Source organism: Saccostrea cucullata, unplaced genomic scaffold (genome assembly GCF_032062105.1).
Source record: "Saccostrea cucullata isolate Sc308-1 unplaced genomic scaffold, CSIRO_AGI_Scuc_v1 ctg5950, whole genome shotgun sequence".
Lineage (NCBI taxonomy): Eukaryota > Metazoa > Mollusca > Bivalvia > Ostreida > Ostreidae > Saccostrea > Saccostrea cuccullata.
The window spans coordinates 1-18,505 of NW_026929141.1; the positions used below are offsets into that span (position 1 = coordinate 1).

Here is an 18,505-nt window from a genome sequence, read left to right on the forward strand (position 1 = left end):
CGGGGGGCATGATTTGAACAAACTTGAATCTACACTACCTGAGCATGCTTCCATATAAAATTATAATGAATTATGGCTTTGTCATTCTTTAGAAGAAGATTTTTAAAGAATTTTCCAATATATTTCTATGTAAAAGTTTGATCGGCCATTTTGGCCCCGCCCTACCCCCGGGGGGTATGATTTGAAAAACTTGAATCTCACTACCTGAGCATGTTTCCATATATAGATAATGAATTATGGCTTTGTCATTTGAGAAGAAGATTTTTGAAGGATTTTTCCTATATATTTCATGTAAAACTTTGGTCGGCCATTTTGGCCCCGCCCTTACCCGGGGGGTCATGATTTGAACAAACTTGAATCTACACTACATGAGCATGCTCCCATATAAATATGATGAATTATGGCTTTGTCATTCTTGAGAAGAAGATTTTTAAAGAATTTTCCTATATATTTCTATGTAAAACTTTGGTCGGCCATTTTGGCCCCGCCCTACCCCCGGGGGTCATGATTTGAACAAACTTGAATCTACACTACCTGAGCATGCTTCCATATAAATATGATGAATTATGGCTTTGTCATTCTTGAGAAGAAGATTTTAAAGAATTTTCCTATATATTTCTATGTAAAACTTTGGTCGGCCATTTTGGCCCCGCCCTACCCCGGGGGTCATGATTTGAACAAACTTGAATCTACACTACCTGAGCATGCTTCCATATAAATATGATGAATTATGGCTTTGTCATTCTTGAGTTCCTATATATTTCTATGTAAAACCTTGGTCGGAACCCCGGGGGTCATGATTTGAACAAACTTGAATCTACACTACCTGAGCATGAATGAATTATCTTTGTCATTCTTGAGAAGAATTATGGCTTTGTCATTCTTGAGAAGAAGATTTTTAAAGAATTTTCCAATATATTTCTATGTAAAACTTTGGTCGGCCATTTTGGCCCCGCCCTACCCCCGGGGGTCATGATTTGAACAAACTTGAATCTACACTACCTGAGCATGCTTCCATATAAATATGATGAATTATGGCTTTGTCATTCTTGAGAAGAAGATTTTAAAGAATTTTCCAATATATTTCTATGTAAAACTTTGGTCGGCCATTTTGGCCCCGCCCTACCCCGGGGGTCATGATTTGAACAAACTTGAATCTACACTACCTGAGCATGCTTCCATATAAATATGATGAATTATGGCTTTGTCATTCTTGAGAAGAAGATTTTTAAAGAATTTTCCTATATATTTCTGAACAAATGTAAAACCATATAAATATGATGAATTTGCTTTGTCATTCTTGAGAAGAAGGCCACTTTGGTCGGCCATTTTGGCCCCGCCCTATGCTTCCCTTTGTCCGGATTTAAAGGGTCATGAGGGGGTTTAAACAAACTTGAATCTACACTACCTGAGCATGCTTCCATATAAATATGATGAATTATAGCTTTGTCATTCTTGAGAAGAAGATTTTTAAAGAATTTTCCTATATATTTCTATGTAAAACCTTGGTCGGCCATTTTGGCCCCGCCCTACCCCCGGGGGTCATGATTTGAACAAACTTGAATCTACACTACCTGAGCATGCTTCCATATAAATATGATGAATTATGGCTTTGTCATTCTTGAGAAGAAGATTTTTAAAGAATTTTCCAATATATTTCTATGTAAAACTTTGGTCGGCCATTTTGGCCCCGCCCTACCCCGGGGGTCATGATTTGAACAAACTTGAATCTACACTACCTGAGCATGCTTCCATATAAATATGATGAATTATGGCTTTGTCATTCTTGAGAAGAAGATTTTTAAAGAATTTTCCTATATATTTCTATGTAAAACTTTGGTCGGCCATTTTGGCCCCGCCCTACCCCCGGGGGTCATGATTTGAACAAACTTGAATCTACACTACCTGAGCATGCTTCCATATAAATATGATGAATTATGGCTTTGTCATTCTTGAGAAGAAGATTTTTAAAGAATTTTCCTATATATTTCTAATCTATGTAAAACTTTGGTCGGCCATTTTGGCCCCGCCCTACCCCCGGGGGTCATGATTTGAAAACTTGAATCTACACTACCTGAGCATGTTTCCATATAAATATGATGAATTATGGCTTTGTCATTCTTGAGAAGAAGATTTTTAAAGAATTTTCCTATATATTTCTATGTAAAACTTTGGTCGGCCATTTTGGCCCCGCCCTTACCCGGGGGGTCATGATTTGAACAAACTTGAATCTACACTACATGAGCATGCTCCCATATAAATATGATGAATTATGGCTTTGTCATTCTTGAGAAGAAGATTTTGAAAGAATTTTCCAATATATTTCTATGTAAATCTTTGGTCGGCCATTTTGGCCCCGCCCTACCCCCGGGGGTCATGATTTGAACAAACTTGAATCTACACTACCTGAGCATGCTTCCATATAAATATGATGAATTATGGCTTTGTCATTCTTGAGAAGAAGATTTTTAAAGAATTTTCCTATATATTTCTATGTAAAACTTTGGTCGGCCATTTTGGCCCCGCCCTACCCCCGGGGGTCATGATTTGAACAAACTTGAATCTACATTACCTGATGATGTTTCCCCATAAGTTTCATCTTTCCTGGCACAGTGGTTCTTGAGAAGAAGATTTTTAAAATATACCACTAAATTTTCATTAATTCCCAATTATCTCCCCTTGAATAAGGGCGTGGCCCTTCATTTGAACAAACTTGAATCTTCACCCAAGGATACTTTGTGGCAAGTTTGGTTGAAATTGGCCCAGCGGTTCTTGAGAAGAAGTCGAAAATGTGAAAAGTTTACAGACAGACAGACGGACAGACAGACGGACAGACGGACGCCGGACAAAAATGTGATCAGAAAAGCTCACTTGAGCCTTCGGCTCAGGTGAGCTAAAAAGTTGTAACCAAGGTTAAAGTTTAAAAAGTAGTTAAAACTCCAAGGTCAAGGTCAAAGGGTAAAAGTTGTTGGTACATAATGGAAGGTCTTTTCACAATGATTACATATATGAAGTACGAAAGCCCTAGCTCTCGCCGTTCAAAAGTTATGGTCAAGGTTAAAGTTTTTTTGCGTAAGTACGTGAAACTCCATGGTCAAGGTCAAAAGGTCAAGGTTGTTGGTATCTAATGAAAGGTCTTGCCACAAAAAATACACATGTGAAATATGAAAGTCCTAGTACCTACCATTCAAAAGTTATGGCCAAAGTAAAAGTTTGGAATCTTTTAGTAAAAGTAGTTTAAACTCCAAGTTCAAGGTCAAAAGGTCAAATTTGGTGGTACCCAAAGAAAGGTCTTGACACAAGGAATACACATGTGTAATATGAAAGTCATAGCCACTAAATCAAAAGTTATGGGCAAGGTTAAAGTTTTTGTGACGGACAGACTGACAGACTTACAGACTGACAGACTGGCGGACGACGGACAGACGAATGAGATTTAATGTCCCCTCGCTTTCGCGAAAGCGGGGGACAATGAGACTATGACCTTTCCATTCTATAGAAGATTTTCCCTATATATTCCTATAAATAAAACTCGTTTATTGTACGTGTCCAAGCCCTAACGCCCCCCCCCCCCCCCCGTCATGATTTGAACAGACTTGATTCTAAATTAACCGAGGAAACTTCCATTTAAATATGACCAATCATGTCTTACGTTTCCTGTTCTCCTAAAGAAGATGCGTGTTTCCACATAAGTTTGATCGTTCCTGACCCGGATGTTCTTGAGATTTTAAAAAGAATTTTCCTATATATTCCTATGCAAAACTTTGATTTTTTTCGTTGTGACCACCCTATCCACGGGGGTCATGATTTGAACAAACTTGATTCTACACTACCCAAGAATGCTTCCACATAAGTTTTATCTTTCCTGACTCATTGTGGCCCCATCCTACCCGTGGGGATCATGATTTGAACAAACATGATTCTACACTACCCAAGAATGCTTCCACATAAGTTTTATCTTTCCTGACCCAGTGGTTCTTGAAAAGAAGATTTAAAAAAAAGAAGACTTTTCCTATGTATTCTTTTTTCTGACTTTAATCCCCCATTGTGGCCCCATCCTACCCGTGGGGATCATGATTTGAACAAACTTGAATCTACACTACCTGAGGATGCTTCCACATGATTTTCATCTCTCCTGGTCCAGTGGTTCTTGGGAAGAAGATTATTTAAAGATGCCATTTATTTTTCACAAATTCATAATTCACAGTTCTGCAGCTATAATGCGATGCTCCAAAGATTGAAAGAATTAAGATGGGCGCATTTGGCGTGTGATCTGTAGGAATCATTTGTACGAAACATTTATGGTTTAAAGGTACTTGGACACAGATTTGAAGTTATTATTTTCTCTATAATATTACGACTTAGTTATATATATTTTAATAGCATTTCACATAAAAATTAATTTAATATCTTATTTCATTTAAAGTGAAAGATAGTAAAATTTCAAATTTTTTGGCGGGTTTGATTGACACATCCTTGCACTTTCACAAATTAATTCTATTCTTAATATTTATATAGGAAAAGTGACAATCTCGTTGTGTATAAATGAAAAATATTAATACTATAATCCAGAAAATTCAGAGTAGACATGTTCGAAAACTAAACAAACACACAATATATTGTCAGTCCGTGCAGTTGTGGTAAGCAGACTGTGACTATTGAACGCATCCGGTGAATTGTAAACATTAACAATGACAGAACTCGTGCCCTGTTTACAAAAACAGTGTACATAACACGAGTGTACTCGATTTGCTAAACTCTAGATCTGTACACAACTCTTACCCCAGAATGACGATACTTGTGAAGGAGTTTTGCTTCCTAACATTTCTACTCTGAATAAAATTATTTTTCTGGATAAAAGTTTTAATATTTTTTATTAATACACACCAATATTGCCACATTTCCTAAGGATTAAGAATAAGGTTAAAATTTGAGAAAGTGCAAGGATGTGTCAATCAAACCCGCCCAAAAATTGAAGTTTTAATGATTTTTAAATCAAATAAGATTTTTTATTAATTTTTGTGTGAACTGCTATTAAAATATTTAAGTCGTAATATTGTACAGAAAATATTGACTTCAAATATGTGTCCAAGTACCTTTAAATGTCCATAATTTGGTTGGCTGATCATAGCTGGTCAGATTTTACAAACACGTCCATAGGGTTTTTTTTTCATTAAGTTTGAAAGACTTTGTGAGATTGTAACATTCAATATGTCCGTTTTTCCTAGGGGGTACTATAACACAGTAATGTTTCACAAAAATTAACACCTAAATATTTAATGTATGGATTCTTGATACGAAGTAAAGAAGATTGGAATTGATTTCGCTCAAGAACCAAACTGAACCAAAATTTATCTAATTCAAAATTTTAATACATCAGTATATAAAACGAAACTGACAAAATAAATGGTTGTTTGCATGAAAAAATAATTAACGCCCCATGCAAGGCTCGAACCAAAAAACTTTTCACTTCAAGTGCACTGAACAGGTAGCAAAACTTGCTGAGCTATCGCCGCTACACAAACAAAGCTGATCACCACATTTCTACATATTTGGATTTTTGGTGAAAAGTTCATTTTTCGTGGTCTCTGGGTCTTCTCTCCATTTTTCAAAAATGTGTATTCGTTTCTTTGAATTAAATTACATACAAATAACGTTAAAAAATAATGGAGAGAAGACCCAAGAGATAGAAGAAAAAACGTTTAAAAATGTACCATTTTGTACCAAATGTCTGATCTGGCCAATTTTCAAGTTATTTTTTAGCAAATCAAAGCTCAATTTCGGGAAAATATTTTTTCTTTCCTGTTGCACAGGAACCCGATAAATAAAAAAATGTAAAAATTTCATGTGACATGTCGATAAAATTTTCACTTTTCAATTACGCCCAGATTCCTGCCGAATGCCAATCAAAAGCGCCCTCGTTCTTAGAAATGGGAAAATCGCGAAAGCGAGGGGGGGGGCATGTCCATCACAAAAACTTAAACCTTGCAATTGGTCAGATCTTTTGAATTCGGACTTCAATCATATTACACGTCATGTGTAAAATGTACCATTTTGTACCAAATGTCTGATCTGGCCAGTTTTCAAGTTTAGCAAATCAAAGCTCAATTTCGGGAAAATATTTTTCTTTCCTGTGGCACAGGAACCCCATAAATAAAAAAAAATGTAAAAATTTCATGTGACATGTCGATAAAATTTTCACTTTTCAATTACGCCCGATTCCTGCCGAATGCCAATCAAAAGCGCCCTCGTTCTTAGAAATGGGAAAATCACGAAAGCGAGGGGGGGGGGGGGGGGCATGTCCATCACAAAAACTTAAACCTTGCAATTGGTCAGATCTTTTGAATTCGGACTTCAATCATATTACACGTCATGTGTATAACTTGTAACGAGACCTTTCTAAATCCATTTTGATTTTTGACCTCGAGACCTTTTTAAATTTGACATACTTCCAACTTTTTTTTAAAAAACATTATTTTAAAAAGTTTAAATCGGCCATAACTTTTGAATGAGAAGAGATATGGCTTTAAAATTATAACTATATATTACCTGTGACGTCCTTTCTAATAATTTATTACATGCTTTTTGACCAAGTTACCTTGAAGTTTGATCTAGTTTTGAATGAGAAGAGACAGGACTTTATTTCACATGTACACCACCTGTGACAAGACCTTTCTAAACACATTATTTACGACCCCATGACCTTGAGGTTTGACCTACACTGTACCTTTCATATTTTTTCCTCCTTAAAAACTTTTGAGAAGAGATAAGGCCTTCATATTTGTTACCTGTGACAAGATATTGTCGTTTTCTGACCTTTCGACCTTCATGTTTGACCCAATTTTTCAACAACAAAAACATATGATAGGATGTCCATATTTGTCACAATGTGCCAAAAAAAATATCTTACCCACAGAGACAATGAGAGCAGGGTACAATTCTTTGTTTACCTTTATAGATTAGGCAGCAACAGAGAAAAAAAAAATCACGAATTATTTCCATATTTTATTCTTTCATCCAAAAGGTGAAACCCATCTACAGAGAATTGCAAGTGGTATTAATCCCTTTTTTTTTAATGTAAAATTTGTAATATTTGAAGATACGAGATGATAAAAATCATTGTCAAATCTTATAATTGAACTTTAGTCAAAACTGATTAAATGCAAACTTGGTTGTACATTGTTGGCACCATAAAAAATGGATGCGAGACAACATCCTAATGAATGATATACTTAAGATCTATTCCCAGCTTTGCTGGTGTATTTTCTCTGTATTCTACTATTTTTGGCTACATAAATACTAATATCAATGCACAAGGACAAAAGATAACATACACAATGATGAAATGATCTGCACTACTAAAAATATCAGATGATAAAATTATGGTTACAACACTATAAATCAAAACTACCATAACAAGCAGATTATAAAATGAAGGATTAATAAAATGATCAGCATAAAAATATGTAATGTTTCTTGAACACAATACAGGTACATGAAAAAGTGACTGAAAAAGAGAGAGAAAGAAAGTTTTGAGATGACTATACATAAATATCTATACAATTCTAAAATTACCTGAATTTTCATGCAAACTGACTACTCTCTCACAATATACACAGAATAAATATACAATCTTATTTGCCACTGAAAAGTAAAATGGACATTTTCATCTTCAAGATTGTTTCCAAATTATTCAGGTTCAAACTGGATAAGAATGTACATCCAATGCTTAAAAAAAATACTCTAATGAACACAATTGTGGCTGCTGCCTGAATTAAAAAAAAATTGCCCATTCTTAAAAATTTTGTTACTTACACCAGTAAATATTTATATAAATATCTCCGGCATTTGATGAGATTGCCATTTATAAAACTTTTACAATAAATACATAAAATACATTTTTTACACGAAGAATTGGCAGTCAAAAAATATCAGAATTCACACTTCACTTCCTTCGTAACCGTGTCGTCCTTTTAGCTGGAGTTGGTGATTTTGCTGCAGCTTTGCCTCTAGTTTTCTTGGGGAAACCTTGGGAGTGGGAACTGATTTCTCAGGTGCAGCTGCTTTGCTTTTTGTTGCTTTTTTAGGTGTTGCTTTGGCAGGCTTCCCTGCTGCCTTGCCTCTGGTTGCTCTTGATTTTACAGGACTGGCTTCTTTCACTGGTGTAGCAACTTTACTTTGTTTTGGGGCTGCAGCTTTCTTGCCTCGCGTAGTTTTTGTGACTGGGCTTTCTGGTGTTACTTCTGCAGGTGCATCTTTAACTGGAGATGGAGCTTTGCTCTTGATGGCCTTCTTTGGAGTTGCTGCTTTTGTAACAACAGCCTTTCCTCTCCCTCTCCTTGCTTTTACAGGACTGACAACAACAGGCTCTTCAGTTGTTTTCTGCTGTTTGGGTGAACTTGGGCCCTCTGATGCTTTTCCCTTAGTAGCTCTTTTACGAGAAGCAGCAGGAGTTGCAGTTTTCTTGGGTGTTGCTTTAGCAGCTTTACCTCTTGTAGCTCTTTTCACTGGACTCACTGCAACTGGTGCTTCCTTCTTTGGGGTAGCTTCTTTCTCTGCTTTACGCTTGGTTGCTCTGCTCATTTTGGGACTTGCTACTGGGGTTGTAGCTTTCTCTTCTACTGCAGTTTTCACTTGTGCTACTTTCTGGGGAGTTGCTTTCTTTGCAACAGCTTTTCTTCCACCTCTTCTGGTAGTCTTGGGAGTAACTGCTGGTGTGGCAACTTTCTCTTCCACGGCAGATTTCACTGGTGCTGCTTTTTGAGTTGCTTTCTTCCCTCTTCCACCTCTTCTGGTTGTCTTTGGACTAACTGCTGGTGTGGCAACTTTCTCTTTCCCTGAAGTTTTTACTGCTGCAGCTTTTTGAGGAGTTGCTTTCTTTGCAGTGGCTGCCCTTCCACCTCTTCTGGTAGCTTTAGGACTAACTGCAGGAGTTGCTGCTATTACTTCTTGTGTCTCTGCTTCTGCAGCTTTCTTTCCCCGAACTGTCCTCTTTTTAGTACTAACTGCTGGTGTTGCTGGTTTGGCAGGCGAGGCTGCCTTGACTGCCTTTTTAGGTGTAACTTTTTTAGCAGTTGCTGTTTTCTTTCCTCTAGTTGCTCGTCCCTTCACTGGACTTTCCTTGACAGGGGAAGCAGGTTCCTCCATTTTCTGACATTTTGCAACGGCTTCAACCTCATCCTCTTTAGCTACTTCTCTACCTCTTTTCTGTGCAACTGGTTTAGCAGGAGAAGCTGCCTTCTTTGGTGTGGGTTTTGCTGCAGCTTTCCTCCTAGTGGCTCTACCTTTGACTGGACTAACTTTAACAGGCGTACTCTCCTCTTCAGTGGCTACTTTAGCTGCCTTTCCTCTTGTAGCACGCTTTTTAGGTGTAGGTTTGGGAGATTCCTTGACAGGTGTTGCTGCTTTCTTCGCAGAAGCCTTTGTTGCACGTTTCTGCTCCTTCTCCACAGCCTTCTTCATTGGTGTGATGCTAACCACAGGCTCTTTATCCTTTCCATTCTTGACTGGTTTCACCACCTCTTCCTCAACTTTTTTCTTAGCACTCATTGGTGCCACAATAGCCACAGGCTTGGGAGATGTCTGCACTGTTGCTGGAGACACAGGAACAGTCGCCTGGGTCTGTCTTCCTCTCCTTTTCAGGGCATCTACCATGAATAAAATACACAGTAAAATAACTGTAGTCAACCTTTGTAATTTTTTTTGTCTTATGACTATCATTTTTTATGCTTCTTCGTTTTTTTAATGAAACAAGTGATACAGGCAATGCTTATATATATGTTGTCAGCACATACTAAAATTTAGAAAATTCAATAGACCAATGAAAATTGAAATTTTCCAAAGTACACAGGATTATTTTGGTTAAAGTTTATAAAAGCTTTGAAGGAATTTGAGAAACATATTGAAGTTTAAATGATTTTTTTTTTGTCAACAAAGTACAGCATTTAAAATTAAATGTTACCATGTAAAAATCGATATGGTAAACAAGGGAACAGAAAAATTCTTTGTTTTTCCTTGTATCTCAGGTATCTGGGTATAAAAATGCTACGCATGCACTTGAAGATTTCCTTATCCAGAATTGTTATTTACCTTTCCTCTGCTTGACTGGGGTTGCTTTTTTGGCAGGAGTCTTCTTTGCTGTTCTGCCTCTGTAATATGTATAAAAATTGGATCAGTTTTTCTCCATTCTCTTTAACTTTTTTATAAGCATGAAACTCATTTCACAACAAATTAGAAACTATATCTTTTTATAGTTTTCTTAAAAAAGCAAGTTTGTATGAAATACACACACTATTTCTTTATCTATATCATTACATCTGATTTTTCAGACCTGTATTGATTTATACCCACCCTCTTCTAGCTACAGGGGATTTAGCAGGAGCTGGGGAGGCAGGGGTGGCTACAGCAGCTATTACTTCTGTACCAACAGATTTTTCCTCTGGGGTGGCCTCCACACGAATCTTCTTTGTGGGCTGTGGTGGGGTAGCTAAAACCTTGGCTCCCCTCTTTGTCCCTCTCCTTAGGAAAATATAAATAATTTAAATCCAATTCCGATTACCTTGTTATCTTTAAAAAGCTCAATTTTTTTCTTTTCATTTTCTCTATGTACATAAACTGATCACTACCTAGTTGCCGGGGATTTCGATTTTGTGGACTTTGGACTCTTCAATTTTTTCACCGATGAGGCTTTTGGACTCTTTGCTTTCTTGGTTGATGAAACTTTAGGACTCTTCTTGGCTGATGAAGGTCTTGAAGATCCAGGAGTCTGAAATTCAAAAGCAAATTTTATTAAAGAGCTCTTCCAAAAGCTACAGAAAACTTGTTAGAATTTTGAAGATAAGCATGTTAGGCTTCTTTAAATATATTTTTTTTATACCTTCATCAAATCCTTGATTCCCAGTGGACTTTTAGGTGACTGTACATTTTTAGGCTGAGCAAAGAGCCTCTTCATGCCACCCAGACGAGGACTTGCTGCAGCAACGCTGTTTGACAGAGGTGACACGGCCATTTCTCCAGGTCCAACGGGAGTGTCTGGCAGGTCAGAGAATAGAGAGTGGGGGGTTCCTGTACTCAGTGGAGTGCCTGTTGGGGATTTCCCTTTGGGCGTGGCAAACAATTCTTGGACTCCTGATGGGCTTACTGCCTTGTTCTTTATTGCCTACAAGGTAGAATACAAATATGACATTTCCTTAGAAATGTTGTAGAATTATGACACTTTCCGATTCCAAGATGGGAAACAAGGAACACTATAAATAGTACAGGAAAAAATACCTTTGACTTTCCAACTGATTTTCTTCCTTTCTTAGGTAGAGCAGTAGGAGTTTTGACTCTCTTCTTGCCTATGACAATAGTCATTGGTGAATCTGCATGTCCAGTTGTTGGTGCAGTGGCCCTTGCCTTGGTTCTGGGTGTCTTGGCAATGGACTGAAATGTACGCAAAAAATCTATAAATTTTACTGTTGTTAGTATTTTTAGCTGTTGCTGAAATAACACTTTATATATTTGGAGGATAAATATGTATAAAAAATGATACTTGATTTTAGCAAATTTCACCTTTCACACTGAATACCGTTAACTTTGTGTTCAAGCCATTGTAAAATTTTTCTTTTTATATAAAAAAAATATTATCCCCTAATTCTATAAAGAACTTTATATAGTTGGGGGGTGGGTGTTTTATTTTAATTAGAAAATAAATAACGTCAGATGTCTGTGCCTGGTACCATTCATTAGAAAAGAAAAAAAAATTTTCTGTGAAATACTGTTACATACCTTCCTTGTATTCTTCTTGGCACTCTTCTTTGCTATTCTCTTCAAATGCATAACTCTCTTGGCTTGTGGGGGAACCACTTTTTTGGGCACACCTTTCTTCACTACATCTGCCCAGCTTTTAGGTGCCATCTTAGGCAATTTTGGGGTCGCTCCCTTGCCATGAATGGCTCGGATGGCAACTGCTTTCCTCAGATCAGCCATAGGAGCATCAATTTTCTGTACAGCTGGGGAAGCAACAATTATCCTGGGTGTCTTCTTCTTTGCGGAGGCCACCTTTTGTTTAGGAGTAGCTATCATTTCAGCAATGCCAGTGTAACTTGTCTCTGCAGGAGTCTTGGCAGATTTGACCTTTGGAGTAGTCTTCTTTCCTGAAGCAGATTTTGGAGTTTCCATCATGTCAGAAATGCCAGTATAGCTGGTGTCTGCCAGTCTTTTAGGGGTCTTTAGTAGTCTCTTAACACCTGCAAGACTTCCTGTACTTGCTCTTCTGTCACCCTCCATTTTCTTCTTTGACTGAGAGCTGACAGCTGATCTCCTCCTTTTATTGCTACCAGCAGCTGGGGTACTTGCAACCACACTTGGTGACTGAAACAAATTATCCAGTCCCATGGATTCATCCAAGGATCCTGTAGATGCAGCCTTCTTGGGACTTTTTGGTGATTTTTTGGGGGTAGCTTTAGAGGACTTAGGTTGTGGAGTTTTACTCTGCACAGGAGACTTTGCCTTTGGTGACTTCTGCTGAGCTGGAGACTTGGGAGAAGATGCTGCTACTGGTGTGGAAACTGGTGTTTCTTGAAGTGTCTTGGGTGATGCACCTTTGGGGGTTGCTGCCTTTGCTGGTGATCTGCTTTTAGGGCTCTTGGGGCTTGGGGTGACAGCCTTTACCTCTGGGGATTTTGTCTCAGCTGAAGCCTTTGGTGAGGCCCTTGGACTCTTTGCTTTAGGCTGTGGAGATTTTCCTTTCTTTGCACTTCCAGGAGAACGGCCTCTAGCCCTGGGAGATTTATGTGGACTTTCCTCTTTAATAGGTGACTTTTTGGCAGTAGCAATAGATTTCCTTTTCAGCAGTGGTTTCAGTGACTCTGTGCTGGCTGTCTGCCGTTTGGGTGTTGCCCCTTTTCTTACAGGTGTTGATGGAGGAAGAGTCTTCAAGAAATGCTCAGGACTCAGTTTGGGTCCGAAGGACACTCTTGATCGTTTAGACTTGGACTCCAAAGTTTCTGTAGACTTTCTTTTCTTTCCAGAACTTACAGGTGTTTTAGGCAATGCTGAAGTAAAATATGAAAATTAATATTCATGCATTGTTTTTATTCCTCAACAATTTGAATGAAGTAAGTCATTTTACATAATTTATAGTTTGTAGGCCTAAGATACATATATTGCACATGCAGCAGTCTTCACGAAAACTTTTCAAACTAACTGGCCAGTCGGACCAGTGAACTTTCAAACTTTACTGGCCCACCAAAATTTTTACTGGCCCCTAATAAAATACTAGTAATAAAAAACTAGTAATAAAATAAATACATTTTCATAACTGTTAATTTACTGTAGATCACTAAATTTTCGCGACACCTTATTTGGAGATAGTCGTTGACTCTTTATAAGCGAGACAAAATTTTCACGAATTGTGGTCATTGCTCTATATAATCTTAAGGGATTCCATTATACGCGAGAATCAAATTAAATTTCGCGAGCATACCAGCTCGCGTAATTACGCGAAAATAAAGCTCTTGCGAATAAAAAGTGATTTACAGTAAACAATCATGTTTACATACTTCAACTTTTGAAATGCCGCCATTTTTCGTCCTTTGTCGCGTTTCGGTAAGTTGTTCGTTGGAATTTTTGAACATTTTACGTACTAGTTAATAGTAACTAGCTAGTTCCGGTTGTTACGTAATACATCCATGTTCGAATAGGGTTATCATAATACGATTCAACAACACATGCTTGTTCTTTTTATTTTAAATATTAATGAAATTTATGCAAGTAAGTCAGTTAAAATATATATCGACAGTGTATGATTTTATAATCAACAAGCCCATCGGACTTCTTGAGTTTTGATTTTCACTGACCCGACATCAAAATTCACTGGCCTCGGTCTTCGGACCAGTGAGTTTTCGTGAAGACTGATGCAGTTTCCAAAAATCTCAGACACAAAAAAATTAACATGGTGTATTTATTATATAAAATTGCATTCAGTATTTTTTTACTTTATTATGATTTTAAAAATTACAAACAATATTTTAAATATATGTATAATCTCTTACTGTACCTGTAGTTATTAATGGTCCTCCAACTGGCAGAGACTAAAATTAATAAAATAAATTCCTTGTTATAGAGAGCACTCAAGAAGTATGTACACAACACCATGGCCTAAACTAAATGATATTCAAGACACTCAAACTTTCTTTTATCAATGACTGTTTGACACTGAGTGAAGACATCAAGGCTTGATAAATTCACCACTGACAGCTATTTACTGGGATGAACAAAAATGTGAATGACAGCACTAATTAACACCTTTCACTTCAGCTAAATGTTCACCTCTGTTTAAAACAACACTAATTAATTCACTACTTCAATTTTATATCAAAATATACCACTGCTTAAAATTATTATTTTTTCTTTTTATTACTTACTCTTCTTTCCATTTTCTTTTTGTTCACTGAAAGAAAAAAAATCAAATCAAAGGGTTAAAATTTAAGAACATACACATCACAGTGTCAGCTCAAGTTCATTATCATTTACTTCTTCTATACACAGAAAAATATTCATGAATCAAATCAATCTTTTTAAAGTTAAACTACCACCAAGTTAAAATTTTTTATTATAATTATTTAAAATTATAACTTTACAATTTATTTCAACTGCTTACCAACTGGTGTCCATCCGCTGGTGCTTGGAGACTCCAGAGTGGTGTTTACTGATGCAGCAGCTTTTGGGGAGGGAGTTCTCGTTTTCCTCCCAGGACTAGTAGCTTTAGGAGTAGTAGCCGGTGATTTAGCCGGTGTCTTTGCCTTTGGGGAGGGGCTCCTGGATTTAGGTGATCTGGCCTTCTGTGCAGATTTTGGAGTGGCAGCAGGTGTTGTTGACTTTGGAGAAACACTTCCGGACTTTCTACCTGACTTGGGTGTGGACAAAGCTTCTTCAGAAGTTACCACTGGAGTAGTAGATATTACAGGAGTCTTAGGAGATGCCTTGGGGGTCTTGGCTTTAGGTGATACACTCCTTGATTTTCTACCTGATTTTGGAGTTTGTTTTGGTTCCCCGACAACAGGAGTGGTAGACTTTGCAGGTGTCTTGGCTTTTGGTGAAGCCTTAGGAGTCTTGCCTTTAGGTGATACACTTCTTGATTTCCTACCAGACTTAGGGGTTGCAATTACGTTAGCCTCTTTGACAGGAGTTGAAGCTACAGGTGTCTGTACCTTTGGAGATACAGTTCCAGAGATTTCTGCCTTGGGAGAAGCACTCCTTCCAGGTGACCTGCCCTTTGGAGACCTTGCTTTAGGAGTTGCAACTTTAGGTGTTTTGGCCTTAGGAGATGCACTTCTTGCAGGTGACTTGGCTTTAGGAGTTGCAACTTTGGGGGTTTTGGCCTTAGGAGATGCACTTCTTGCAGGTGACTTAGCCTTTGGTGAACTTGCTTTAGGAGTTGCAACTTTCGGAGTTTTAGCCTTAGGAGATGCACTTCTTGCAGGCGACTTGGCTTTAGGGGTTTTAGCCTTAGGAGATGCACTTCTTGCAGGTGACTTGGCCCCAGGAGACTTTGTTTTCGGAGTTGCACTTTTTGGTGTTTTGGACTTAGGAGAGGTGCTTCTAGATTTCCTGCCTGGTTTAGGGGTTGACTGAATCTCTGCAGGTTCTGCTGGATTTGCCACTACAGGTGTATCAGCTCTTGGTGATATACTCCTTGATTTTTTCCCTGTTTTAGGTGTTGTCTTGGATTCCTCAGTAGCTTTAGCTGGCGTTGTGGATGTCACTGGGGTCTTGGCTTTGGGTGACCTGTTTGGTGTCTTGGTTTTCGGTGAAGCACTCCTCGATTTTCTACCTGATTTTGGAGTTTTAGCAGGGGTTACCTTTGCCTTTGGTGAAGAACTTCTTGACCTGGGCTGAGATTTTGGGGTTGCCACCTTCTTTACTGGAGATTTTGCTGGCGTTTCTGAAAGTACCGCTGACTTTAAATTCGACGCTGGTGTTTTCTTTGGCGAAGGAGATCTTCCTTTTGCCTTTGGAGTGGCAGCGGTATTTGAGCTTGGAGACTTGGGTGCAGCTAATGAAGTACGCCTGTTAGGGCTTTTGGCAGAAGGAGTATTAGGCTTCTGAGGTGTTCCAATTGGTGGTTTTACCTTAGGGGTAAGGATTTTCGAGTCTGCCTTCATCTGCAAGGATTAAATTAAAGCTCATAGTTCCTGATTATTCTGTAACATTTCAACGTCATCTTTAAAATTTTTCTTACACAAGAAGAAAACATTTAATTAAAGTTGTTAAAACTATTAATGATTGCAATCAAAAACAATAATTTTAATTCTTTTCTTTCTCCCTACACCGTTTACTTATTTGAATTACTGTACTTCTATTTTCATAATTTAACTTTTTTCAAAAATGAATTAAAAGTATAAAAGAATCTATTTTTTTCCCAGGTATGAAAATTGTTTTGAACATTTAGAGTAGCATCTACAGTACTATTGAACAATCAATGAAAGCATTATGCCAGTGATGAAAATTTGAAATTTAATATCTCCCATTCATGTGGTTTTACATTTGAAAAATATTTTTTTAACCATATTTTGTTTCTTTTGGTTTCATACGGTTATACCTTTTAAAATTATCAAAGGATGTCTCTTTTTCTTCTGCAAATTGTAGACAAACTTTACAACTTTGCAGATGTTGGTCTGACCAATTTAAAATGTAGTTTTATTTTCATTCTTTTTTTTAAATCTGAATACTGTAAAAGCAGAAATATTCGTGGGGGATTAAATTTTGTTTATTTGTTGTTAACAATTATCAACGAAATTAAATCCCACACAAAATTTTTAAATGACATATATATTGTATAGGGACACTTTCAAAACAACGAAATCAAATCCCCACGAAACTATTCTAGGCAACAAAACAATGAAATTTTATCCCAACGAAAATTTGTGATTCTACAGTATTCATGCTCAACATGCAATTTAAATGCAACCATTCATAAAAGTGCAAACTATCAATTATACAATTGATTCTAAGCAGATCTAGTATCACACACAAACACATGAACAAAATAAAAACAAACGGACGGATGGACATCCTGATCAATTTATCCCTCCCACTTTTCAAGCAGGGTATAATAAAGCATGCAGTTGCTAAAAATACCTTGTGTGGAGATTTGACAGGGGTCTTCTTCGGAGATGCACTGCGCATGTTCTCAGGAAGTTCGAGCCTAAATGATCTGTCTATGATTGTGAAGACATCTTTGTTGGAGAGTTTCTTCTTTCCATCCAGAACTTTTCCATTAAGTGACACGGGATTTGAGTCACTCAGATTAGTTAGATATACCTTAAAAGGACATCAAATATATTTTTTTTTAAATTAAAGGCTATAATGGTTTGAACCCAACCCTCCCAAGGTAATGATTCCAAACAAATTTTTCAAAGATGACCCTGTCATATATTAATACAGGCATTTAATTACCTTAACTTGACATGAAAATATCTTGTAAGTGTTAGTCTGTGAGCATGCATGGTATTATCACATAAAGTGATTTGGTTTTTCATTATTTTTGATGATCCCATACTTACCGCACCATTTTCCACAGTCACTCGACAATGTTCCCTTGATACATTTGGCAGCTGTATTCTTATGTCACATTCACTGGACCTGTTTTACAGAAATCATCATATAAACAACAAAAGAATAAATTTTATAGCCCTGTCTTGCATGTATTATGTCTACAGGGTTTAATGTTTTGCTTTATAATCAGAAATTAAATCAAAGACTTATGTTCGATTATTATATATACCCTTAGGGAATGATGAAAATCTGCAAGATTTATAAAATATTGCCAGAAAACATTTTGTTTCATACCTGCCAAACACACAGGTCTCAGCAGTCAAAGGAAACTGTGCTCCATCTGCACCTGACCTTTTTATTACAACAATTTTTCCATGTAACATCTGCACATAAAAACAAGAGCATATATTAATAATGTCAACCTTGTTCCATTTCATATAACCTTGTAGAATTATTTTAAACACGTGTACAGAATCTTCAAAACAATTCACAGGGACCAGTCCTGACTTGTAAAATATTAATAACACAGGTTTACTGCCGCGAATTACAAACATTCGATCAGCTGGTAAACTGTTACATGGATTCCTACAAAGAGTCTGACGAATATTTTTAATTGTGAAACATCTACAGTAAATAAAATTAAGAAATATAAAAATGTGATCAATGTTGCACATCTCTCAGACTCTGAAACTTCATTATGCATTGCTTATGGTACGCTTTTAAAATACATGAAATACACAACATGCAATTTACATGATTTTCATTTAAATGTCGCTGTTTTCCAACATGAGTAGCATGGTTTTAAGCTATGATATGAATTTGTCAAAAACTTACCTTTGTTTGCACGATAAATTTATAAACCCGGGGTATTTTTTCACATTTCCTACTAGAAAGTCAAAGCGCGAATACTCGTGGGCGAAAAACACTCTTCTGTAAAAACCGTTCGATAAAAAATATAGTTCTT

At 37.1% G+C, this 18,505-nt stretch overlaps 1 protein-coding gene across 1 annotated transcript; it reads right to left on the reverse strand.

The window, feature by feature from the left end:
- Window positions 1–6,992: 6,992 nt before the first annotated feature.
- Window positions 6,993–18,482, reverse strand: LOC134279898 (proteoglycan 4-like). Its single transcript, XM_062762315.1, has 14 exons — window positions 18,376–18,482; window positions 17,836–17,924; window positions 17,550–17,628; window positions 17,125–17,307; window positions 14,645–16,148; window positions 14,409–14,434; window positions 14,042–14,075; window positions 11,770–13,037; window positions 11,272–11,424; window positions 10,877–11,158; window positions 10,626–10,765; window positions 10,351–10,518; window positions 10,090–10,148; window positions 6,993–9,647 (listed from the first exon to the last, which is right to left on the reverse strand). Exons 2-14 carry the CDS (start codon window positions 17,922–17,924, stop codon window positions 7,939–7,941), a joined length of 5,694 nt encoding a protein of 1,897 aa, XP_062618299.1. The 5' UTR covers window positions 18,376–18,482; the 3' UTR covers window positions 6,993–7,938.
- Between the last annotated feature and the right edge of the window lie 23 nt (window positions 18,483–18,505).